At 29.7% G+C, this 27,896-nt stretch overlaps 1 protein-coding gene across 4 annotated transcripts in view; it reads left to right on the forward strand.

The window, feature by feature from the left end:
* LOC148234289 (DNA-binding protein D-ETS-3-like) overlaps positions 1-27,896 on the forward strand; it is a 128,300-nt gene that overhangs the window by 86,277 nt on the left and 14,127 nt on the right. For all 4 annotated transcript variants that reach the window (XM_088187763.1, XM_088187761.1, XM_088187764.1 and 1 more), the window contains exon 5: positions 15,488-15,559. In XM_088187763.1, the coding sequence (XP_088043889.1) occupies positions 15,488-15,559 (72 nt within the window). The remainder of the gene's footprint in view (positions 1-15,487; positions 15,560-27,896) is intronic.

The following is a 27,896-nucleotide window of genomic DNA, read 5'->3' on the forward strand; positions in this document are numbered from 1 at the left end:
TTTATTTTTTATATATATTTTTAAATTTTATTTACGTGTTTTACTCGCGTTCAGGAGTTTCCACATTTTTTTGAGCACACTTTTTTTACATTGCGCAGGGAAGTATTTTTTATTCGCATTTTTTTATTGGTTTTAATGTTAAAAACACGTTAGTTTGAATATTGTTACCCTCACTGCTTCGCGAATAGGAGCATACTGCAAACATTTTAATCGATCGCTTGTTGTATTGTTACAATTGTTCGATCGTTGAAAACGATATACAGCACGTAACTGTTGTTATTATTAAATGGTTTATATTTTACGCGATATTATATTTCAAAATAAAAATATTTACGTGTTTTTCTCGCATTCAACTTTTTTTTGAATGAGTCCGATCTTTTCACCGTAATATATTGATAGAAGTATGATAGAAATAAGATACTGGAAATTTTATCAAGTAATTTAAAATGGCTTCAAATATATTTGGCATGACAAACATATATGCCTTTGGACTTCTAAAGGTAAATACCATTCACTGGTTCATAAAATATTCTTACAATATATTTTTTTTAAATAGTGACTCAAATAATTAAATGTGATAGTTTAGATAAAGTGTTTTTGTCGTTACTGCTATTTTAAATTACCTTTTAGATATGATTTTAACAATTGGATGAATTCTCTTTAGAAAAGGCACATTAAAAATAAAGTTCTTATATGTAGCGTTCGTGGGAATATATAATACATATTTTTGTACATGATAATAAATGTTATGTGAAAAAAAGAGTAGGGGTACGATCATAGATAGTTAATATTTAGCAGTTAATCGTAAAGCTGCCGAAGCGCAATCGCTAAAAATATAAATATTTATTAGTTATGGCAATTATTTTGATTTATTGTAATTTCTTGGGTGTCGAGTGGGGTGTTTTTATTGTGTCGAAAGTTTGCCGTCTCCCCCACCCCCATATATATAGGGCTGCATAAACTAACCCCACCGTAGCAATCCGACCGTGTACAAATCTGTATTTAAAAGATATTCATCGGAATATTGCATCACTTAGCGAAATATTGTAACTGTCAATCAATGCATTAGAGACGCATTGTTCGGTAGACGCGTGCCGCGTGACGCTCGTATCTGCATTGTCTTGCGCACCCTACGTACCCTATCAACCCTACATATCCAACGTACATGCACGCACACATTTACGCGTAATGGCTTTACGGCCAAAGGCCGTAATTGGACAATGGCAATTTGATTACTGCGTGTGCGCATGTTTCTTACAGACAGACACTCCTTGCTTTTCATAAGATATGTTTCTCGTTCTCAATGACTTGCTTTCTATGCAAAAAATCTATCAGTAGACCGCGGGCCGCATGCGGCTCGTTCATACGGCTCGCGTATCAATATTGTTTAAATTAAATTGATATTAAAATTTAATATTTTTTTAGCAAGATTTCTACATTTATTTCTTAATAAAACTTTTGAAATGAGTAGGACAAATATAAGAAAAAACTATTTTGTATAACAACTATTTTTAAAAATGACTTCCCACTGCTTAATCTTAAAAATGTTATTGTTTTTATGCAATAATCTACATTAGTTACATTGTAATCTAAAATAAATATAAATATATATTAAATTCTATATGCGGCCCTTTTTTTTCGTTGAGCGATGTGGCCTAGAAGATCTAAAAGGTTGATCAACTTTGATCTAGATAATAACATTATACAAATGTTATTAATTTAAGGCTGTGAAGAGAAAATTCCAAAGCATATTAGAATGATTAAATTTACAGTTATATACAGAGCAAATTTATTGAAACATTGTGTTTACAAATAACACAAAAACACGCTTGCAAAAATTTACTAAAAAATATGACTTATTTTCTTTGAATAATTTTGTTAAAGCAAAATATGCAAAAATATTGAATTATCGATTATAATGGATTAAGATACACAGTGAATAATCTATTCCATAAAATTTGAGTTACAGTCTCTTTAAAAAATTGCTACAAAATATATTATCTTATTATAGTATATGATCAAATCTTAGTATTATTTATATTGTAGTGATTGCTTAAATACATACATACATATATTTTATGTAAAATTATGTCTCAAACTATTTTCATTTCATACTTTAAATGATTAATATTAGTTAATGCATAGCTATATTTACGATATGAAAAAACTTTGTAGTTCTAAAGTGAGTGATAGGACAATTGTTTGAAAGATTATTTAGTGTGTAACGTTAGCATGTAACAACACCCACGCCGATGACAAATCATCATAATAGTTTATGATAGACCATTTAACTAAAAGGAAGCTAAATGTTTACAAACATATACATATACGATAACAGTTTTATCGTATTTAAAATTTATCGCATTCCGTTGGTAATTAACATGCAAATAGATTACAAAATACTTATAATCATGAACTCTTTAGAAGAGTGCAAAAACAATAATTTGATCAGTATTATCCACTAACATAAATCATTCAATAATAAATAACGCCGGTCACCGAAGCAATAAGATCAAAATAAAATAATACAATAAAAATTCTGTTTAATTTCACAGAATAATAAATTATTAGTGAGTATATTTATTTATCCATATTGTGCGTTTTAAGTGTATACATTTTTATAGAGTACTATGATATTTTTTACCAATTCGCGGTGCGTAATGATTAAGCTTCATCAAAATGAAGGAAAAATTAATTTTCCACGCGAAAACAAACGTTTTGTGTCAACAAGTAAATATGCATTAAAAATTAATTTTACAAATTGAACTATAACCCGTGTTAATAATTTATTTTTTAATATATTGTGTTTATCAGCTTAACTTATATATTATTTTAACTAGTTTTTTAAAACTAAATACCGAAGCTAATTAATAGGTAATCCCGACATGCATGTAATTTTTTCATGAATCATACAAATTCTTTTAAATGTTTATTTGTATTTTAATAATGCAAAATATAATTTTCGTCTAAATATACAACCTTCATAATTTTTTTTTATCCATTAGCATAAAATGTTAAAGGCTTTGTTGCAAAATAATCCGATCATCTGCGTTTTGATTTTTTCCTTCTAGGAAGTGTTGCATCGATCGAAATAAATGGTAATCGGAAAAAACAAGATCTAGTAAATAAGCTGGATGAGATAAAATCTACCAGCCAAGTTTAATGATTTTATCGAAATTCAATTTTACCACTTGGAGACTATTTGACTCGTGTAGACAAATACAGACATTTATTTTACTTCCTCATGCAAGCGATCCAGATTACCATAATATAAGCTTACTGTCATTGTATGATTTAAGAGCTTATCAGGTTTAAACTTCGCTACTTGAGCTTAAAACAACTACTGTCTTCTATGACAATTGTTACCGTACAACACCCATTTATCAAATGATCGAAAAATCAATTCATGTCGGGATAACCTAATATGATTTTTAATTCAGTTTTTACAAATTTGACACTTGACTCACAGCTATCAATTAACTTCAATATTTTCATACTTAATGTATAAAAAAATAAAAGTACCTTAAAAATATGTGTACTTGACTGAAAAAATTAATAATATATTTAGAGTATACTATAAAAAAGTATACAATAAATCGTGCTTGATAACTTTTGATAAAATTTTAATGAGATCTCATGAAAAATTCTGGTTATTATATGTTTATATTATCGGTTTGTAATACATTTTACGTATTACAAATTTCGCAATAATATATTAAATTTATTATAAATAAGAATATTCCAAACCTTCCAAATTTATTGAAAATTGTTTATATTTTTTTAACTAGCTTATATATTAACTTAAGACTATATCAAATTTAGTTTTTAAATTAAGTATTTTGCTATTTGCTGCCATAATAGATATGACAGTTATTTTTAATGATTGCTATTTTAATATACTATTAAAATATGAAAATAATCTACCAGCAATAAATATCATCTGATACAATTTAAAATTAGACTTGAAATATTTATTTATTTTTTCGAAATGGGGAAAAATGTTAAGACTAGCTTTTAATTGCATTTTGAGAGCAAATAATCTACGTTAAATTGTTTAATATGAAGTGGCAGATTTTTGTTGTGTCGCATAGTTTTAATAATAAAAATATGCTCCATTTACAGCAATTATCTTTTTCCAACGATTTAACAATGAATCAATCCCTCGCTTTTAAAATTCTTAAAATTAAAATTTAGAGGTTTTGAAGCCTTTAATAATATCACTCTGATTATTAAATTTTGTTATTCGAATTAATAAGTCTAAATGTTTAAGTATATGATAATATGTAGAAAAAAGTTAGGGATATGTAAGGGACGAGGCAAATTTTTAATACTAATTAGTTTATATTTAAAAATTACGAGTTTCTCATTCCCCATTAGATCGCTCTAAGTCTGTTTACCAAATGTGATGTCTTATGGTTAATTTCCTATGCAGAATTTCAATTTCCTTACTATGTGTATGTTGTGATACTCTCGTCTGGTTTGAGAATCGATCAATGAATAATTTCATCAGAACACCACCATATTGCCACCATATATTTCCGAGTGCAAACTTGGTTTCGGAGTTACATTGCGATTGAATTATCTTGATTGAGATGTCGTGAAACAGTTGCATGAGAAGCCACTAAGTAAAATCCAAATATGTGTTTCTTGAATGGCTTCGACATTGTTACTCAATCTTTTTTTTATCAACAGCAGATGGAATTTTTCCTTGGGATTAATTTTCAAGCTTAATACTGCTAATAAGAAATTTATCGAACTAACGTTTTACAGTTCTCTGACTAACAGTACCTTCGCCAAATCACAAATTGGTATTTCTTGTGGCCTTGTAATTGTCGACATCATAATGCATAGGTCTCTAGGTAGATGAATTTTTGCGAGCATGTACAATATCACTGAATAGAATGCTGACGCCGGCCGATCCCTGGTTATGAATAAAACGAATTTTATTTAGCTGGACTGTGTGCTAGGCTTGTTGAAGTTGCACACTGAACTGGCTCTAAAATCAGAATACATACACACACATAAATAGAATTCCATTAACCCCGAGGGTAAAGTTAAAAAGTTGACTTCGTTCAGCCGTTATGTATTTCGAAACAAAACGTAGGGTGCCACTCCCCCATTATGAGGTAGATACACATATAATGTTTATATTCAGTGAAGCTAGTGACTTCGTGAAATTACTTCACCGTAAGACTTTTTAAGCTGCGGCGCCAGTGTTGCACAAACTTTCTCAATTCGGTGCGCCGTCGGCGAAGATGTTTTTAAGCGACAGGGGCAATATTATTATTATTTAAATTATATATAATAAATACCGATATGTATGACCTACCTCTATTTTAATTAATTATCGTGATACTAGTCCGTGAGATAAAAAGAAAATCTAGATAAATTTAACTTATGATGATCAATCAGAATTATAATTATATAATAATCACTAATTCAAATCTTTCAGACACGATAGAAATAAAAAATACTATGGTCCGTATGGGATTTAAGCCAAAGTCTTTCAGAACTTATATCACTTGTTTGTCATACTAAAATTTGTCGAATTCACACTTTGTGTACTCAGTTTGTCACAGTGTTTTCAAATATCGTTGATTATTTATTAAATTAAATTTATAGCAGAAAATTTAATTTCTGAAAAAATCAAATCGGTTTACTGACGATGAATTTATTAAAGAATGTCGCAGAAATAATTTGCCATAAAAACTTATAGATCTTTTTCTAAGCTTTATTCTATAGCTTTGCTTAAAAACATTGATGATCCAAATACCGTATAACTTAATTTGAAGAATTGACATCGAATTAAATATAACCGATGTTTCCTAGGTTTACTAAAATGCACTTTCGTCTCACAAATTTTATTCAGCTTAATAGAAAATTTTTACATGAAACAAGTTTTACCTAAAAATACATATAACATTAAGTGAAAATAAAAAAACAATTTATATTATAATTTATTTCATAATGCACGAATGTGTTTTTTTATTCCATTTAGGAAACCCGTAACAGTTTTATTTTTGCGGATTTTCCTAGGAATATTAGTATACAAATTTACACTTCCGTATATAATTCCCCGAGCCGTACTCGTTTTCTTATACCTAACAACCATTAAATTTTCTAGTACTAAGTCTATGTACATCTTTGTTTCTTATTTAATACTTATTAATATACTCTGGTAACATTTTATTTTCTAACTTATATATAAATACTAAAACATTTATCTTATTTATTAAACACAATAAGTACACAATAAGAACAATAAGTAAAATGCGACAGTATGATACTATTGTAATTTTTTTGTGTTAATACTTATCATATTTTTTATTCTGGATAATATAACTATTTTTCTACTAATTTTTTTAATATCTATTTACAATGTTCCTTAAACTTTAATTTTATATCTACAATTACTCTTCAATATTTCATATTATGAACTATTAAGTTATCTATAACATTTTTTATATTATTATCTAACATATGTTTATAATTAATAATCTTACATTAAGTTTAAGTACATTATTTTTAACCATATTTCAATTATATTCATTATTTAAATTATCTATAACTCCTTTAATATTATCACCTATGCAATACAATAATATGTCGTCCGCAAACAGACGTATTTTACCCTTTTTTACATTATTAACTTCATCATTAATATATCATATAAATAACAATAGTCCCAATTTACACCCCTGTGGTACACCATGAGTTATTAATTTATCTATGAAAATGCATAATTTATTTTAACTTTTAACGTTTTCTTTTTAAATAATAATCAAACCATCTTTAAACTATTTCACTAATTTCTTCAACATTAATGTTTTGTCTATTGTTTAGAAAGCTCTCTTGAAATCCAAGAAAACTGCTCCAATGATTTTGTTCGTATCCTTTATCACTACTTGTTAAGCAGTCTTTCTCTGAATCCCGGTTGTTGTTCACATGGAATGTTTTGAAAAATAATAAGATCCTTTATGTGTTTGATTACTACTTCTACCATCACTTTTTCTATACAAGGCAACATGTTAATTGATCTCATTTCCTCAACCTATTTACTATTTTTTATTTTAGATATAGGTATAATAGTAGCAATCTTCAAATTATTAGGAGTGCTTTACTTACTAAATAATTTAGTTTAGTTCCTAGTATTTCCCAAGTTTCTTTAATTACATTTACATCTAATTCATCCGTACTTGTTCCTTTTTTTAATGTATATATTATGTTATGAATTTATATATATACTAAATTTTAAATTCAATGCTTCATTATTATATTGAACTCACAATCTCTTCAATGCTCTTAATGTAGTATGTATTCATTTTTTCTACTATTAAATGAGGATCTTTATATATATTTCCATATGCATGAAGCAATAAAAGCAACATGAAGTTATCATGAATGAAGTTTGATATAGTCACTAATGGTTGGATAAATACAAACTAAGAAAACTGCAAAATTCCATTTTATGAAATACCGCTGTATATTCAGCAAGAAAGCGACTTTAAATATAGCCAATATTATAAATGTCGTCTTTTACTAAATTCTGAATACTCTGGAAAATAGCTACGAAGACACTGTATATAATACTTTACTTCAGTGAGGTGATTAAATTACATACTCAAAAAGAAAACCTGTACTTGAATTTAAATATGACTGATTTAACATTTCTTGTGGATTTATATGAATTAAACACATTAAACATAAACATATCAAAAATAGAAATGCATTTCAGTATATTTGCTAATCTATTTTCAGTTGACATCGACAAGTTGTTTGCGAACTTGCATAATGTATAGATTTTAAATCAGATATATACTTTGAAAAAATCGAACGCAGTGTTTGCATTAGAAATAATGTGTTTTTTGTGTAACAAGTTGTATTCTACCATTGGTAATATGGGTTCATACTCTAGTGAAATATAAATAATAAATTATGTATGCAGCCTAGAAGATCTAAAAGGTTTGACATCTCTGCACTAGACAAATACTAAAGATAAAAAATCAAGATATGACGATTTTTTATTTGTTTAGACGAATAAATATTTCGATGGCCAATGTATTTTAGATATCAAAATCAAGTAAGGATTGGATGTGAGCTCGAGAAAAATAATCGCAATATCTGAAGGAATAAATATTATGAAATACATAAGTATAAATAATAATAAAATAAGCTTAGCAATGGAATTATTTTAAAACAGTAGTAAATATATTAAGAAAGGAAAAACTGAAAAGTAAAAAAAATAAAATAAAATTGATTTAGTAAAGTAAGAAACTTTAGAATTATTAATTAATAACAGAAGTAAAACCAATGGATCACTGGTTTATTAAATATACCAGAAAAATGAAAACGTGTGAATGGTATTACAAATAACAAAAGTAAAGGATGCAATAAACATACTACAAATAACAAGAAAAAAGTTTTATGATTACTGACAAAAATTCATTTTTTTTTATTCACCCTTGATGAGCACCCAAAGGGTTGATATATCGGCCGCCATATGTTACAAACTGTCTACGATTGCTTAAATAACTCAAGAATAACCGAGTTAAATCATACTAACCCATAACAAACCTTGTCAAATGTCCTGTATTTCGTATATTTTTGTATGTATTTTAAATGTAAACGATATCTCTCTGGGATTATTGAAAGCTGTCTAGTCAATGTGTTGAAAACACATTGACTAGACAACAGAAATGCAATATTGAAATTATGCAATTTGAAATGTTTGCGTGTTTTAATTTTTTTCTTGCATGTTTTAAGATTACAAAGCCTAGGAAAGTGAGATTTTAATATTATAAGCAACGCTGCCAATTTACACGATATGAAGTTTTACTAAAATCTTTTAATAGTAACCCAACCAGAGGCTCTCAAATATTTCTCAGTATCACGGAAAGACGTTTCGCATCAAAGAGGTTCTAGTCCAGAATACCAAACAATGCCGGTACGGGCGTATATCCTTTGAGCGCGTCCTTTGAAGCGCGTCCTTTGCCGGCTAATGTGTTGGTTTTGTCGCGTTTGAAGTGGCTGCTGTGCGATAACGCAATATTAGCGGCGCTAAACAAGCTTTCGGTCGGTCGCTCAAAAGGGTCGGCGCTCCGGGCTACTCGTATACATTGCCTTTGATTTGGAACTCCGGCGAAAACAAAGCGCCCGCGGGCGCAAGCCGAGGAAATCAGTCCTGTATTCTCGCTGACTGCTGATTTTTAATGGGGGTGGGTACACATAGCAGAAATGCGAAAATAATCATACAGTGTCATATGTTTTACTCACGAAGTTAAATTACGGTCTACCGAATCACCCCTCGGTGTAAAATATTCTCGAGCACGATACGATAGTATAGTGCTTATGTTATTAGGTTTATTTCATTATAATTTAATATAAAACTTCTATAAGTAACATTTTTGCGATATTTAATTTTAAAACGAATGCGATCTTAGCAGAATCTTAATTTCGCTCATGACAAATAACACACAGTAACTACTTCACATGAAATATAAATAAATAGGCTGTTTGTGCTAGTTTGTCGCCTTGGAGCCATTTGCATGCTCAACTTCACCCTGTCGCAATACGAAATTCACGGGTTCGTACCCCGAACTCGATTGTGTGTATACCGCAAGGGTGAAGTGTCAAAGACAACGAATCGCTTTGTGGTGTAAACGCCCGGGGCACAGTTATCCTTTTGACGCCAGACATTTTCAACACTTTTATGTAATACACATACCTATATTATCGCAGCGATGCTGTCGCCAGACGACAGTATATCACAGAGCGGATATCCACTATTGAAATCAATAACATTGTATGAGTGCAAAACGAGTTTCGTGTTATGTTTTGAGTGTGGCGTGACTCGTGACTCACTGTTAAAGCGATGAAAATTGGTTACATCTCAATTTTCAATTCAAATATAAGGATTTAGATAGCAATGATTGAGTTTATATAAATATCTTAAAATGTATTGCATTTATACAATATATTTAAATCTTAAGATTCATCGCGACTAAAACTTACTGTTCGATATTTCGGCAGTGGTACTCCTGCCATGGTCACAAATTTTTAGTTTGTCGTTTTTTATTGCTCACTAGAGTTTCAAAATGGGATTGCATGTTTTATTATTTAGTCTCACCTAAGCGACCATTATATCGGCCATTATTTGTCATTACAATTTTTTATTTAATAATTTATCTTGAATATTTGATTAAAAAATGCAAAAAACGTGATTTTAGTGAAGTTAAAAGGGCGAATATAATTGTATTGCATCGTTCATCAGTAAATAAGCCACAGTTTTCTCCAAGGAGATCTGAGGGTTATTTTGGTAACCCTATTCAATGCTTTATCAATAAACTTGAGGCAGCTCACAATCAGAGACGTCATTTGGGAGGGGATGGTGTGGGTATTTCAATAATTTGTTAATTACGACTTTTTCCATAATATTTTTTTAATTGCACTTATAGTAAATTATTGCATAGTATTTTTTATTTATTTTTTTGTATAAGTTTGTTTTAACACTTTTTTATAATTATATTTCGTTAATTTATTTTACGTATTTTTTATACACAATTCGGTTTCTGTGGATTTTTTTTGTATTAATTTTGTGTTCATTTATTTCGTACTCTTTAATTTATTGGTATTATTTTCTATAGAAATTAAATACTACAACATATTATGTAAATATAATGACTTTTATTTCTTATTAATATATAGTTAACTGAATGAACAGCGATACCGTTCAAATCGTAACATAAAAAAATATCCACTTTTTATATATACACATATGGCAGATTTTGCCATCCCCCCCCCCTCCTGAAACCTGATATAATGTCTCTGATTCTAAAACAGAAATTATCGGATTATCGCAAAAGTATTTGTTCGGAATATATTTTCACCAGTGAAAATATAATTTATCTGGCAGGTGTTCGTAAAATATTATGATTTCAACTTTGCCATATGTAGTAATATATACATTTATGTATGAATATATTACTACGTATATATACCAATCATTATTTATTTATATGCGATATATAAATTTATTTATTTTGGTTTAAATACGGAATGATCTGCTGATTCATGGACGGGAGTAATATGTAGTGAATCCTCTAGTGAATCGTCCTCAAAGTTTGGGGGATAATTTGCTGAGAATTATTCCTCAGATAAATTATTTCAAGTGTTTATTAATTAATTATTAGTTGTTTAACTACATAATTAACATTCATAACGTTTCTTTAATGAGTATTTTTATTTTTTCTAAAAATAAAATTAAAGCAAACATTTTAGACATGCATCTTATTTAACATCACAGATTGGTGCACTTATCTCTAAAAAAGCAAGCTTAGAATGTGTTATTGTGTATGTGCTAGTAGTAAAAATGAATAATAAATTCTATATGCGGTTCTTGAGAAGTTTTTGCTTAAGACACCCCCACCCTAATGGTATTATATTAGAAATACTAGATAATTTTTACTGTTGTTTGTAATATTTTTAGAATTACTCTTCTGTAAAATGATGGTTTTTCATTAATATTAATTTTAGGTAAATTCGAACATATTTAATTGATGAACCTTTTGTCTGAAGCGAATGCTTTAATGAACTCAAAAGGGGTGAGGGGGCCCGAGGTGAACTTAACCGATCATTAATTTTCACATAAAAAAATATGATGTTAAATCGGTTAATGTAAATCGATAAATCACAAGAAAACGTATTAATTACAAAAAAAAATATTACTTTTTTATAGCAAAAAACGCTGTTTTTTAATCGATATTTTATAGTATCTGCTTTTTGAGACAAAAATCTTGCTTAATAATATGTATTTGATATGGTAGATTTCTATGTAATCCATGTCCAATACTATACATGTTTTAATTGTCTAATTACTTTTAACTTTGTCGATTACACGAGCGAAATTTATCGACATATGTAATTCTCAGATTTTTCTGGGATGCATTTCTATAAAATGTAGACTTTTCAAAGCATATGTGTCATAAAAAGTAAAGTGTCATGCTAAAGTTATTATATATTTTTTACTCAAAAGTTAAGATCGGAAATTCTTACTCCATTGTTATAAATCTGAATTTTATTAAAATTGAATATCAATGTCGACTGTCTTATTGCGATATTTTTGGAGTCGTTTTCCATAAAATACTTTGACAGTCGAATAGGATTGGCTTTCGTTTTTCGTTGCCATTGTTTCTCTGCGAACACCTCGAGTTGATACTCGAGCGACAAAGGGCTCGCGAACGCACAATGGCGTTTAATAGTCTCGTTGGGGACGAAACGGTTTGCCGGAGATAATTGCCAGGTAATCGTCACTGCGGCCCACACTTGAAATCCGTCGTTCAAAAGAATCACGGAGGCGGCAAAGGAGAAGAGCGAGAGAGAAGCCTTTGATCAAGCCACCCCATCCCGCTTCGTGTTGCGCCACTGTTGCACGCACGCTCGTGCAGCATCCCCCGAGCGACAGTTATTCAAGTTAATGTTACATGAATTCCGGAACCAACCCCCTCCCACAATCCACCCACTCTCTGCGTCTTTTCCGTCATGTCACGGTTTGGGGTGGGCACAAAGCGCAATTTTTGCGATTAAATTAGGCGCGTCTAACTCGACGATGTTTTCCATGGTGCACGCGCCCGTCTATATTTTTGACTCTTAATATTTGAGAGATGCTCTTACAGAAATGTGTATGAATTGAAATAGCAATGAGGCTAAAAATTGCTTTACAATTGGTAAATTTTTTTAAATAAATAGTTTTAAATAGGTTAAATTCACGACTGTATACAGAGAAGGTAGTTAAAAAAGGGACAGGGATATCCGATTATCATTGTCATGCATTGGTATGCACCTGGACAGCGGTGAATTTTTTTTGTAAAGGGTTACAATTAGGTATTTAAAAAATCATAGGTAATTCCATTTTTAATAATTATACAATATGATTAAAATGAATTTAGCAAAATTAATGTTTTAAGGCTTTGCAATCACATTTATTTTCAGATGATTTTATTTATCTTACACTAAGCGCTTAAAATTTATATTGTGCTTGTTTTAGCCATTCACGATAAAGTGTAGTTGTCTAAAATAAATGAAAAAAAGGTCGAACGACCTTTGTATACCTGCCAAGTCGAGTCGATAATTATTTGTCAATTTAATGAAACATTACAGAACAAATGTAATGATAAATTTAAAATCAGCGTTTCATTTTAGTAAAAATATATGTATATAGTACGTATAGGGATGGGGAGCCATACTTTTGTATGTATGTAATAATTAATAAATAATAATGTTTTCATTGACTAATCATTTTAATCGTCATTACGCGCTGGCACATAAAATACTGATTTTACCGCCTATATCTCGTGAATTTTTATTTTTTGAAATTTCTCACAATTTACATATATTTTGTATACCTAATTCTTTAAATATTCTGTACTTGATTTTTTCCGAGTATTTTTGCGCTCTTATGACGTGCTCTCTTTTGTCAAGCGCTGTCTGCGCATTTGACACATGCTATTTTGTTACAGCACTAGAGTACGCTCGGGATAAGGATGCCGGTTTGTTATTGTGTGCGTGTACATGTATATGAGAGGGAAAAGCGATGTAGAGTGTACTTCGTTGTCTCGCTTTCTCTTTTAAGGACAGTCGCTGATTCATCAACGCTGGTATTCGTCATTAAAGTGTAGTGTGGCACAGAAGTTCGATCTTCTCTAGTGATTTATTTTAAATAATTTTGTGTTGATATTGATTTAAAACCCAAATATGCCCACTGTCCCATGGGTAGGTCACTAAACTCATGCCACTGTTTTTTATTTATAAATGAAATTTTAAGAGAACAAAATTTCTTAGGCATATATGGGTTAATTTATATCAAGGCTTCAAATATACACTGTAAGTTATTCGTTCTCTTACCCGTGGATTAAAATATTTCAATTATTTTTCCATTAATCCGTACGTTGTTGGTTTTTTACGCTATTCTCTGTCAGGCTTAAAAAGTTATTATTCTTATCGTTGCGCCAATGATAATTTTTTATTTTATTCAATGGATTCTAATGATTTAATAGAGTCGTCGAGCCATAAAACAATCTGCGAATAATTTCTTTCCCCATTTTATATCTTTTTGCTTTTGAAGAATAGCTAAAGACTTCATTATTTTTTTGACTAGTGAAAGATTTTGAATTTTGCAAATATTTAATTAACGACATCAATGTCTGGTTTCTTCGATTATATAATATATTTTTAATTGTCCGTTGAAATTTACAATTTAACTCAGATGTATGTATGTTAAATAAACATATATTTTCTTTTAAAATAAAAAAAATAAATATTCTGAGCGAAATTGTTTTGAGCCACACAGTTCACGCACACAATTACAAACCGGAATCCTTATCCCGAGCGTACTCTACATATACAAAAATATTTTACAATTATATTAGTAGTGATACACTTACATTTCCTATAATTTAATAAAAATATAAAGCAGTTGGTATTAAGAGTAAAATATATTTGACAATTAAACATTCATACATATTCACCGAAATCCTTATCCCTAGCGTACTCTACTTTGGTAAACGCTCTTATGACGCAGCCCTAATAATGCAGCGCTCTTTTGACGCACGCCCATTTGTTCGCGCTCATTTGTAACGTTGCCGTAATAACTATGTACTCATATGAAATAATAATTGCCTTGGTATCATGCCTTGCATTAGTTAATATTCTAATTAATGCATAAATATTACTGCAAATTTTTATAAATAAAATCAGTAAAATACAATAATATTAATACATTATTGTAGAATAAATCTAAATTTCGAAAAACTGAGAATAATTTATTATTTCTACATGTATAAAATAGTGCTGCATCATAATTAAAGTAAGGCTATGTATTTTTGTGTTATTAATTAACTCATATTATATTATATTATACAATACACCTATTTTATTACAAAATTGTATAATTGTCTGTTTTTTCAAATTATTTTTTCATCAATAATTACTCGTAAATATTTCATATTATTAATTATTTCTCTAATATCTTAAACTATTTTTATATGAGATATTATCTATTACATTGTGAGGGGTTCAATCATCTGCATAACTAATTAAAATATAATTAAGAAAAATAATATAAAAAATACCAACTCATCTCAAAAGTAATGAAGGGAAATCTCGGATCTTAACAATTGTTACTATTTTACAAACTACCTATTAACAAATATGTACCGAAGCGTTAATCAGTCATAAGTACAGTTTGGAAAGGCTGGAAATCATATAAATAATTTTAAACGACTTAACATTTATTTTATCATAAATACTTGGACTGTATAACTGTTTCTTTATATTAGGTAATCCTGAAATAAAAGTCGTTCAAAATACGTTCTTAGGTATATCAACCGCCAAATTACAACTGGCTGTTAAAAATGAAATTAAAAAAAAAACACATTAATTTCGGGATAATGTATAAAATTTTGTTGATTGATAAAAAAATATTTTTTCGCAGGTTATGGCACAAATTCCCTATCGGCTATGTCGAAATCAACGCTGGAGGCGCACACACATCTTAGGCAGCCAGGTATGTACACATTGTATGAACATCTCAGAGATAATGCCATCATTGTCCCTATTATGCCACCGTGGTTAATAAAATGCCCTTTAATCCCCACACCGAAAGTGTACTCGAGTATATTTGGCAATAAAAATGCTATCCTCCATTGTATTCCGCCCGAAGGAATTAATTAATAGTTCATTTCTCATTGTTTACTTTAACCCTACATGGCATTTTATCTTCCCTTAATAATTTATTTCTTACTTCAGTTTAGGCGTATAGGATATATAATATATAATAGAGTATAAGACTAATAATTATAATATTCAAAACGTATATATTACATGTCATTTGCAAACTTTATTGTCACTTGCTAAAAATTATATTGACTAATATCATTATATTTGCCCCTCGTAATCTTAAATTTATAAATTAAATATGTTATAATAAAGAGTGACTTATGGTCTCGAGTAATAATCCTTGAAAAGCCCTGGTACACATTCGTTGAATTTTTATCACCATCATGAGCAGACATTGCACTTTATCCGGCGCAAGGGGAGTATTTGCAATAATGCTGCAAACGGTACGGCTGTTTGCTTTACAAATATTTGCTATGGTTGTGAATTCATGTTACATTATATAAGTCTACGTATAGATGGACGTAGTAAATTAATTTAGCAGAAAATATATTTTTTATCTTAACACATGATCATCAAAGTAATATATAATAATTCATATAATTATAAAATTTCAATCAATAATACATTACAGTGATATTGATAATATTTTTATAGTGACTTTATTTATTTTTCTATAATGTATTTTATTATCATGCGAATGAGTTAAATGATTCCAACGTTATAAAACAAAATTTTAAGTTAATAAAAACTTTTAAGTATAATCTATTTTTAAATATAATTTTCTTCTTAAAATTTTGGAGACTTTCATTTAAAATATTTCGATAACTCCCTTCTCTCATCGTCTGTATTCTGGATCATTTTTTTTCCGTCCAGGAAGTGCTAAATGACAGTCAGCAAGAGCAAACTTTCGTGTTAAGCTCCTTGATTTTTACTACTTGAGCTCTGGATAACCAGTGCATTTTACAAATATTGTAGTCGTATGACATCCATTTTTATCTCCAGTTATCAAATGATCGAGAAAATCGACTCAGATTCAGCTGGGATATGCGGATACGCCAAGCCTTCCCAATCTTCTGATTGTGTCTATACACTGTTAAATTGGACTGGAAAAGTTTATCTGGCAGCTAATGAATAGTTTAAGTAAAATTTTCTTTCCGAGCAAAATAATATTTAAATAATAATTATTTATAAATAAATGTAATAAAATTATTTTTTTATTCCACTTGCCTTATGTGTATGTTTATGTTGCTTGTATTGGGGCAAAGACAGAGAATTGGGCAGATAGCGAGCTTTCGGGGATAATATACGACGACAGGAATAAGCTTTTATGTGCCGAGCGTAACTGACCGTGCTCAACAAACACGTCGGGAAAACAAATTCAAATATTTGCACTGGCTGATGGAAACGCCAGATATTCGACTTCCAGACCCTTCGAGGTCCGCCGGTGGACCCTATCCATTAATACCTCTGCTTATATGTGACTTTTCAATGTTTATTACATTTATAAATTTACTTTGTACTTTTATTATATTCCAAACTAATCAATATTAATATAGTTTATTTAAATTTAATTTATTTTCGCAATATTTATAAATTTTGTGCATGTATTGTATTTAAATGATTTAAAATTTGTTTAATATAAAAATAAATAAAACCTCTAGTAGAGCTTGTACATTAGATTCAATCTATTCGATTACAGAAATCGTTGAATTTAATTATTTTAAAATATATATTACGTTAGTGGTATCTAAATTAAATCAATGATAAAAATTTGCGTCTGAACTTTTTCATTACACTTCTGATTTTCAGTCAAAAAATTTGAATTTATCAAAACAATTTATTTAATTTAAGAAACGTCACATTTTTCTGAAATATAAAATGGGAGAATATGTATTTGTACTTAAAAGATACAATATTTTTTTAATGTATATAATATATATATATATATACGCTAAAAAATTCTGAAATTTTTTATATAGTTAATTTCTAAAAATATTTTTTTTTATTAATATATATTATATATACTAAATTGAATCTCTCATTAATTTTATAAAAATCGAAATGCTTACACATGTTTCGCCTTTTCATACTATAATATATAATTTAAATCCAAATTGCAAAACATAGTAACCATATTAAGCTAAAGGAATATTCTCATCCCCCTTACATATTGGATACGATGCACTTTTGATGAATGCCATGCCTCCGTAATTCAATCGTTTCTCGGCATAGGGAAGCAATCGTTAGCGATTGCCGTACGACATTTCATTTCCTTTTCGATTATTACATTTCTTCATTGCGTAGCAATTGCTACATAAGATAATAATTGCCTTATTCCTTACATATTGTATATTATGTACGTAGATTCGCGTATATAAAATACAACACTTCACGGACGTTATGTAGGGGATAATTGTTAATCTAAGCTCGTCCTTAAGAACTCTCCACCCAATCACGTAATTAATCCCCAGCATCCTTAAATGCGGACGTGACGAAGGTAGACGCGCAACGCATTCTTTTATTAGACCCTCCGATGTGTGATTGTATGTAACTAATAGAGGATGTAATATTTATACTGATTGGGTAGAATCAATCTTAACTTATTTATTTTGAATATCTATGATATGTTTTGAGTCAGCAAAATTCAATGCAAATGTATTTAAATAATACCTAAAAACATTATTTTCTAATGCTTACCTCCACGAGATTAGTGGGTTAGTGCGGTAAAGCTAAATATTTTTATACTATTTTTTGGTATAAAAATAATTTTTTGTTAGTATATGAAGTTTTGTATGATTATTATTAAAATGTGTATTATTTATTATACTTATAGTTTTATTTTGAATGGTTTACTTTGAAGAGGCGGTGGCAAAGTTTATCTCTGTTTCGTAATAATAGTTGACTGTTGATTTTAATTTTCCATCTCTCATTATTTATCTTCTTGTTTCAGCAACGTTCCCAATGATGTATTATACTTATTTCTGTTAATGGTAATAATGATATGAACAAACAAACAATTGTCGTAAATTTAAAGCATAAAAACGTTTTGTTCGTAATAAAAAAAAACATCTAGATCAGGGCTTCTTAAACTTTTTTCATTCATTTTATGATTGTGAGCTTCTTCGCAACCCCAGATAAATAAAAAATAATGATATATAAATATTTTGTGCTGATTTATTGATTAAGTAACAATATAGATACATATGAAAAATATGGTTTTAGAATTTGCTTAGAAATTTACAAAAATACAAAATAATTAAAAGTTGCACAAAAAGTTGTAAAATTGTATTTATTATAGTGACAAAAATTATATGCCCTATTTTTCATCAAACCTGCATTTTTTGCTATAACATAAATAAAAGAGAATATTGAGCAAAATATATATATTGGAGCCCTGGCATTTTGGTCGTCTTAGTCCGTTCAAATATATTCGAGCGCAGTCGTTAAGTGGTTAAGTACACAAAATTCAAAGGGAAAAATGTTTTTTTAATGATACAGATGTGCTTGCTTTTTACTGCATAACAAATCTTGGTGCAATATTTGACACTGCTGGACGTAAAATCTTTTCAACATTTTTTAGCGATGAACGATAATGGGATTTAATATGTGTTAAAGCTGAAAAAGTTATTTCATATAAATATGTGGTTTTGAATGGCCGAAGAACACTTAATGTCATATCAGAGATTGAAGGAAATTCAGTTCTAGTTCCGATCCAGAATTCAGTCAAGAGCTTTTTTAGGAAAATCTAGTTTTAAGTTTGAGTCACACGAAAGCTCAGCGAATTTCTCTTGAGCTTTATATAGTAGCTGATCAAAAAAATATTTACGAAACTGTGTTTCTAGCGCTTTTAACTGACCTATAATAATTTTTGTAATAAAAGATTTACAATGATTTTTCTTGATTATAAAATTGTCGATACTGGAAAACATTTCAAACGAATCCTTTTCTACCCTACTTTTCTAAATGTTAATCTCAGCTTGAATAGCCATAGGTAATTTTGAAAAAAAAAGCGGCAAGATCACTTTTTTGTTCGGTTAAAAATATTTTGGTTTCGTCCTTTAATAACAAAAATATTTTTTTAATATACATCTTACTTCTGCATGTAATAATAAATTTGTATATTAAGAATCCGTATTCTTACAGAGATTTAAAAATAAGCGGCTATTAAGGGCATGGCTCTTAATAAAATTTATAATCTTAACAGCATCCTGAAGCACATTGTTCAATTCTGGTGCTCATGTTTTTTTGCTGCAAGGGCCTCCCAATAAATAATGCAGTGAGTAAAAGTTATATGATCATAATGAGCAGCTTGAAAAAAATATTTAAATTATTTAATTTTAATTTATGTATTTAAATATTTTTTTTAAACAACATTTGGGATCGCGACCCATAGTTTAAGAAGCCCTGATCTAGATTATTATTTATTAAATAAAAAATATATTTATAAGTATATTTTGTATTTTAACTTCTAAATATAGAACTGAGGAATTATTCTCAAATCGTTTTTATAAGCAGCTCTTTACGAAATAATCAAAACATGCTTGTTCTTTTTTTTTCAAGAAAATCAAAGCATATTATTTAATAAATATTATGCGTTTTATTTTCATTCACCCCTAATTATTACTACATTCAAATCCCAGCGGTGATGAATTATGAGCTGTGATATAAAAATGGGTTCATTTGCGTGCTCGAGAGTGTCAGTCCGTAGACTAGAACGAGATAATTATGAGCCGCAAAGCAATCAAAACGATGTTAAATACAAAGAGGGTGGGCCGGTCATTATCCACGGTTTAAAATTAATCGCCATTGTTGGCCGAGGGTGATTCACTAAGACCGTTAGGGGTTAAGGAGGGTTGTGCACCGCGAGAGCGCTGATTGCCATTTCGCCCCGAGGAACAAATCAATTTTTATTTTCTCGTTATGGAATAAATTGCCGCCAAAGGAAAATCTTGCCGTTTGTTTGAGCAAAAAATAGTATCTGAAATGAAAATATCATTCTCAGCTACACTAAGAAAAATATCCAAATATAATTATTTGTGTAGATGATAATTATTCAAGCTTGTTTTTCATATTAAATCAGCTCTTATAGCTCATTTTTTTATTGGCTTAGATACATTTTTTGGGTCTTATCTCAAAAAATATAGTGAATCATTTATATTTGCGGTTTCAAATTTATTTATGGATTTCGACACTCAAAAATAAACATAAATAAGAAACAATTGCTACAGAGCATATTTTTTTTAAATACCACCTAAAAAATCTCTTTACAATTATTAAATATCAATTTATTTATTTTGCGATAGTAGGTTGTCAATTGATCTCAAAATATTTACTTTTTGTACAGTATTTTATTTTTCTGATTGCGCCCGAACAATTATTTTTAGATTAGTTTACATTTTGTATTGGGTTTATATTTATACTGTCTTTCATCACAGACTTTAATCTTCCAAGCACGATATTTTATAGTGACCCAAAATTAAAATACTACAGCCGTTTTATTCTGATTGAACTTTAAATGTAAAAACTATAGAAATGCGACTGGTACATGATACAAGATTCTAAATTAAAATCTGTATGGCCAGAGTATTCTTTTGTGCTTACAGAATTTTAATATCTACAATGCCATTAATCAAATTAAGATATGTATTTTTTATATTCTACATATCGTCACCGATAATGGAGAATATTGCACGTCTAAGTAGGGTACTTATTTTTTTTCTTAAAAGTGACTGTTGGTGTATTATATTGGGCGCCTTTTGGGGGTGAGTGTGTTCGAAGGCGAAGGGGATGCGGGTTGAGTGCTCCCATTGACTGAAAAGTCTAGAGAAAATATATTTTTCGGCCTTTTTCCATCGGCGTGAATAGAAATGACACGATTGAAAGGAATGTTTCAAAGTAGGCGAATATTTTCCAAAGGAATTATCCACGAATGGATGGATACGGCTCGAGTGCGGCTAATTCCTTTTTCAATTTTCGCATTGCCTGTTCAAATAACAACTTTTCAATTCGAAAAAAAATACATTATATATATAATATATATTTGCTATACTTTTATTGTGTTGTGAAACTGCCAAAACAGAAAAAGCACTAATATACTCTAATTTTCTAAATATACTTGGAATTTAAAAAAATTGATTAATTATAAAAATTAAAAATAAGCATGGATGAATGAGAGATCTTTAAAGATTAATTTAAAACCAGAAGTTTCCTGAAGTGAAAGATTAAAAAAATAATAGGTAGCCAGAGAAAGCACTATTGTTATTAGATAGTGTTATTTCTTATACGAATAAATTCATATTGAAAGCAAACGACATTTTACCTTCTAATGTTATACAAGTCTAATTCAACCCATAGACCAAGGTATTATATCATCAATATAACGGCTTTACTGTTCAAAATTCTTGCATAGGAAAATGAGGGCTTGAGCAATTTCTGAGATAAAATAAGCATAGTGGAGCTATACATAGAATAGCATAATGTTGGTCAAAAGTATAACTAGAAATGTTATTCTATAGATACTGATGTTACAAGTAATATATTTAGAATATAGCGTTTAATGGAAAATTTTAAATGCTTTGATAGGGTTTGCTCGCGATTAAAATGATCTAATACTTTAATGACAGGTATATCGCTTATATTGGCAATTAAGCATAAAAAGAAGGGAGTGTTTGTAAGAATACAAGTGAAAAAATACAAAAAATTTAATTACTCACAGGACGACACTGACTTATGTTTAAAATTTTCTGGATTACATAAACCAAAGAGGTTTCGAATATAGCGATATAATATCTCTTGAAAAAATTCGTAGTGATATTCGAAAACCATTGAAAAATTATCAAAAGCAAACGAAAATTTCAGATTTTTTTATTAAATTAAAAAATGATCTATTGTAAATTAATTATACATATTTTAAAACTAACAAAAAATAATTAGTTTGGATCGGTTTTTTTCAATTATCCATGCACTTCGTTCCCAGCATTAGCCCGGATAATCTAGAGCAGTAATGAGCAACATTTTCTGTTCTAAAAACATAATAAATCAACTTGCACATTAAGATAAATTGTGATTAAGGTTGCCAACATTATAAAGCTCTAAACTTGGACAGCTCAAAAATGGTAATTTCGGAAATATTTTTATTCATTTAGGAATGCTGCGGGAGCTATTATATTTTTTTCAAAAATTCCGGGACAATTCAGCACTCAACCGGAACCAGAACGGCGATTTAAATTTCGACTGTTGACAACTCTACTTGTGATTAGTTTTATTTATAATGCATATATAAGGCTATATCACATAGAAGTCATATACGAAATTTCTTAATTTTGATAACAATAATCGGTTTATTTTCAATTCATGGAAGTTATTGAAAAGTCTTGGAGGGCCGCACTTAACCACCTGGTAGACTGAAGGTTGCTCATCGCTGATATTGTTGTATATTTCATTTTGGAATACGGCGATAGTCCAGAATACTTTAAGGGTAGGGTCGTTGCTAATGATTTTTATTATTATTATATACACATTATACGTGTGTACGTGAACCGTGAGCCGGCGTCTTATTTGCATGGCTTACTAAATAAAACGGAAATATAGGTCTCCGGCGGGTCCGTAACACGTGTCGGACATCCGGCCCACGCGAGCTCGCAACACGATTGTTGGCGCCCCTGAACACCTTTCTTTCTTTTCCCCCGCGATCGAACTCGTAAACTCTGACGAACGAATCAATGCACGCCGAAAAGTCACGCAGGCTTTTTTACAGCGTCTCGCTGTTTATTGCCATGTATAAGGAGAATGGAAAAATAAAACAATACACTAAAAACACACACATATACAAGAGAAATATAATGTTATGCAGCACTTGTTGGAGTTGAATCGGAGATTGATTGAATACCGCGCTTATGTGAATATTATTATTGTGTTGAGCTTTCTTGATTTTCTTTTAGTAGAAAAAAACAGATATTTACATTTTATCGATAATGATCATGGAACGTGACTTTAATAATACACCTGGTCTTCATCAATTAACTCTTGTCGAGTCGAGGTGATTGCTTGGTTCGAACCACAGAACAGAGAATAAACTAGAACGGACGTTCCGTACAAATGCTCATATATAAATTTTAAACATCGGTCTAGCATACGCGCAAAACGTATTGAATGACGCATAAAAAACCGTTTTCTTGGATTAGGTAAAACGTATTTTTATACTAGTACTTTTACACACTATAACGGAACATAATATTTAATACGAATGAGGAGATCCATCGCACACTCATTGACTCAGTGTTTTTTACCGCGAGCGCCGCTTCTATATATTCTTTATTCTGTGGTTAGAACAGATATTGTTTGTAAAGTATTAATATGGAAGCGATGAGCTTCTTCCCATTAGCCAACATAGTTTTTTATTCCCGTATTCTTTCCAGTGCAGTTTATCATCTAGTGTCATTCACAGATACTTTGCTTGCTTAGAGAAAATAATTATTTGTCCATTGAGGTACGCTAGCATATATTTAATTTATGTTTCGATTGGTAATATTCAATATTCTGAAAATAAAGCTGTCATATTTTTTCATCATCTGGTAATTCACTGGTGTAGTGTAGGTATAGTAAGGGACCTAATAAACTTCTCTGTCGGACACCTTCTTAAAAAAAAACAAATATTTATTTGAGATATAAGATTTCATGATTTTGATTAGTTAAGTTAGTTATACTTTTCTAATTTTATAAATGGGTCCATAGTATCACACCATGTTGATAAGGATCCTGGAGCAGATTTTCATTTCTCTTATTTTATGCACCTGTTTAGTGGCCTAAAATATCTAAAATATTCGATTCTACTTTATACAGTGTGTGTTCGTTAAAAGATTATTTTAAGAATTTAGTGTATTACATACATTTTTTATTCATCAATATTTCTCGAGAATTTTCGAGAAATTTGAGAAGTGAAGTCAATAATTCTCATTAATCGTGCCGTTCACAATAAATCCCTTCTTAATGTTTTTTTTCGGAAAGTAGATACGTCGCTAGTTCTTTAACTAATTTCCTTTTTTTTAAGTCTTTGGGCTTGTAGAGTAAAAAAATACAATAGTTTTTACTATTCTTGTACAAGTTAATGGATTATGGGTGGTCACCACAATTTCATCGATTTTGTGTAATATTTTATAAAAAATATATTTTCCAATAAATTTTCTTTTAAAAAATATCACGAATCATTTTAAATTCAATTAAAATATCCTTATAAATACCGACATAAAAGCCAAAACATGCCATAAATATTCCTTGAAATATAATACTTGTATCGTGTTACCCTAAGCACCGTGTCATGATTAGGTCACGCTTCGATATACCGACTTTCTAGAGTCTCACTTTGCATTGGAAAAAAAACTTTTTCTTTAACAGGGTATGTGATGGTATTTTTTGCGAGGAGAGAGGGTGAAAATGTGCCTCGGATCAAAAGGAGTTAAATCATGCGACAAGAAAAATCTCAGCTTACTGCCAGATCCGATGTTCACTTGTTATTCATCCCCCTCGTGTGGACCCTTCATCTTCCCCCTAGATAAGATGGTCAACAAAACCATATTCCGCTTGATTTCTCCTGCCAGCCACTAACACATGCTCTTGTGTAAAAATACGAGCTACACACATATGTGTATTTATTATTATTTTTATAAGGGACAGATAGATTTATATCAAATATGTATTATTAAAAAATTAAATTATAAAAGTGTGAACGATCAGCATTTATTATAGAATATTGCAATGAAACATGATTACTGAGCAATAAAGTATCATAGTATTAAGCTTATTTTTTATATAAATATTTACTACGCATAATTTGGGTTATATTTACATAGATTTTATCTGTAAAATTGGCGCTACGTATTATATGTTTATGTAACGCATCGCTGCATAATAGTAACAAGGGGTTTAAAATTACGTTACTAATCGAAATTTAGGGTTATGGTTGAGAAAGGGTCAATTACTATCGACACGCAATTTTTATTCCTATAAATTGTATGGGATACTCGTTGAAATGCAAAGTAATTAATTATTTGTTAAATGTGAAAATTAAACAGCTATTATTTTATCTATATACTTACATACAACTAATAATGATTAGTACTAATTTAGTACTAATCCAAAAAATACAAGTTTTTAAACATAATTTTATTTTGTCAGATATATTATTGTAAAATACTTAGTTGCAAATCTAATATATTGAAGATAAGATGGTTACTATTGAGTCGCTTTCAGATACTTTTATGTTAGAGATACAACAGTATTTAGCTAGCTCTAATACTATTATTTAAGCCTTTTTGTTATAATGTAAAAGAAGCACAACGAATTATTTGGCACTTAATTTATTATTAGAATCCGCACAATAAAACTTTTTTTTAAAAGCACTAGATCGTATTTTTTTTAATGTTTCACTATCTGAAATTAATCTATGTATCAACTGTTTTAATTCAGTTTCTTTATTTTGTGAAAATCATTTTACTGGTGCTTTGTCTGTTATTAAATTTTAGCAATCATTCTGACTACATGTATTTTGTTGTCTACTGACCTATATAAGTAGATAGTGTTTTTTCCAAACCACTTCCTAATCGGCTTTTTCTTTGCTTTAGATTATAAAGTATAAAAGTAGATATTTTTAAGATGACTCATCACTTATTGCATATTACACTTTAGGTATTGATCTTAAATCAATTTTATTTAAAGTTTAATTTAAAAATAACAGGAACTGTTCAAACAACTTTTAAATCGCACGAGCAGTTAATAACGTTACTCAATTATTATGTTTATTTTTTTCTCTGTGTGTTCGTGTCTTTAATGTTCTTGATATACTTACTACATATTAATACTTTCTGCGATCTTTACACTTATGCACTTATCCACATTTAATATCCAAAGACACAATTAAAAAATAAATACAATCATAGATCAATATTCGAACAAAACACATTTATATTTATATATTGCGGTCAGGTAAAGTATTCTCAATGGTATTAGTAGCTCAATCACTGTTCCCCTCTTTTTGGGGTTGTTCTCCTTCGCTTCTCGCGTACATATATTCGGGGCAGCCCTTTGTGCGCCGGCCCTATTTACTAATGATCTTTTGATCAATGTTGCTATTACTTATTGGCAATTAGATTTATCGTCCAAATAACCGTGTGGGGTCGAGACCTCACTCCATGAATCGGCGATGAACGTCGACAGATATCTACCAAACGCGATGGAAAATTGAAAGCACCGATAAGGATCTAAGTGCTAGAATATTATTTTTAATTAAAATATCTATTAATATAAAAAGTAAGTGCTAAGGGACGATTGTTGCTATAAATATTTGTGAATGGTTAGAAATATATTTTTAAATAACATGAGTCTATTTAGATGTTTCATGAAAGAAGGGATATGATATGATATTTATCGTGATGCGTTAATCTGTTTATTATTGGTCATTATGGTCCTAATTTAAATTAAATAAATAAAATAAAAATGTCCAAGGCTTCAACATATATTTCTGTGAATGTTCACGTTTCAACTTCGTATTAAATGACATAGAACACACATGTTACTATTCTCATTATCAATGTAAGCTCAAATAGTGCATGCAAAGAACCTTTTTTATATGGGTGTGTGGTGTTAATCTGCATCTAAAATGTATTTTGTTGCAACCTATTTGAATATCATATACAAGGAAAATCGAGTCGTATGTCTTGTATTTGCTTTTATAATATCTCTACAATCACTTTCAGCAAGTTTTATTAGACCAACAGTACGAGTTTCGTCCTGCCCGTTCCACTGTTACTAATCTTCTGTCGTTCACCAAAACGGTGACAACTTCTCTCGATGCCGGAACTCAAGTAGACGTCGTGTATACAGATTTTGAGAAAGCCTTTGACAAAGTTTGTCATACGTTATTATTAAAAAAATTGTCGAACCTCGGTTGCTCAGATAATTTAACTCGGTTATTTTCGAGTTATTTAAGCAATCGTAGACAGTTTGTAACCTATGGTGGCCGATTATCAAAAGAATATTTTACCCCTTCGGGGGCTCCTCAAGGATCCAATCTGGGACCTCTGCTTTTTGTGTTATTTATTAATGACATAAATACAGCAATTAAAAATTCAAGTTTTCTTCTGTACGCAGATGATTTAAAATTATATAAATGCATTCGATCTGTTGCGGACTCCTTCTCTCTACAAAGTGATTTAGACTCTCTGTGGAGA

The sequence above is a fragment of the Plectrocnemia conspersa genome, unplaced genomic scaffold (genome assembly GCF_051122295.1).
Source record: "Plectrocnemia conspersa isolate PC_06_02 unplaced genomic scaffold, ASM5112229v1 ptg000006l, whole genome shotgun sequence".
Classification (NCBI taxonomy): domain Eukaryota; kingdom Metazoa; phylum Arthropoda; class Insecta; order Trichoptera; family Polycentropodidae; genus Plectrocnemia; species Plectrocnemia conspersa.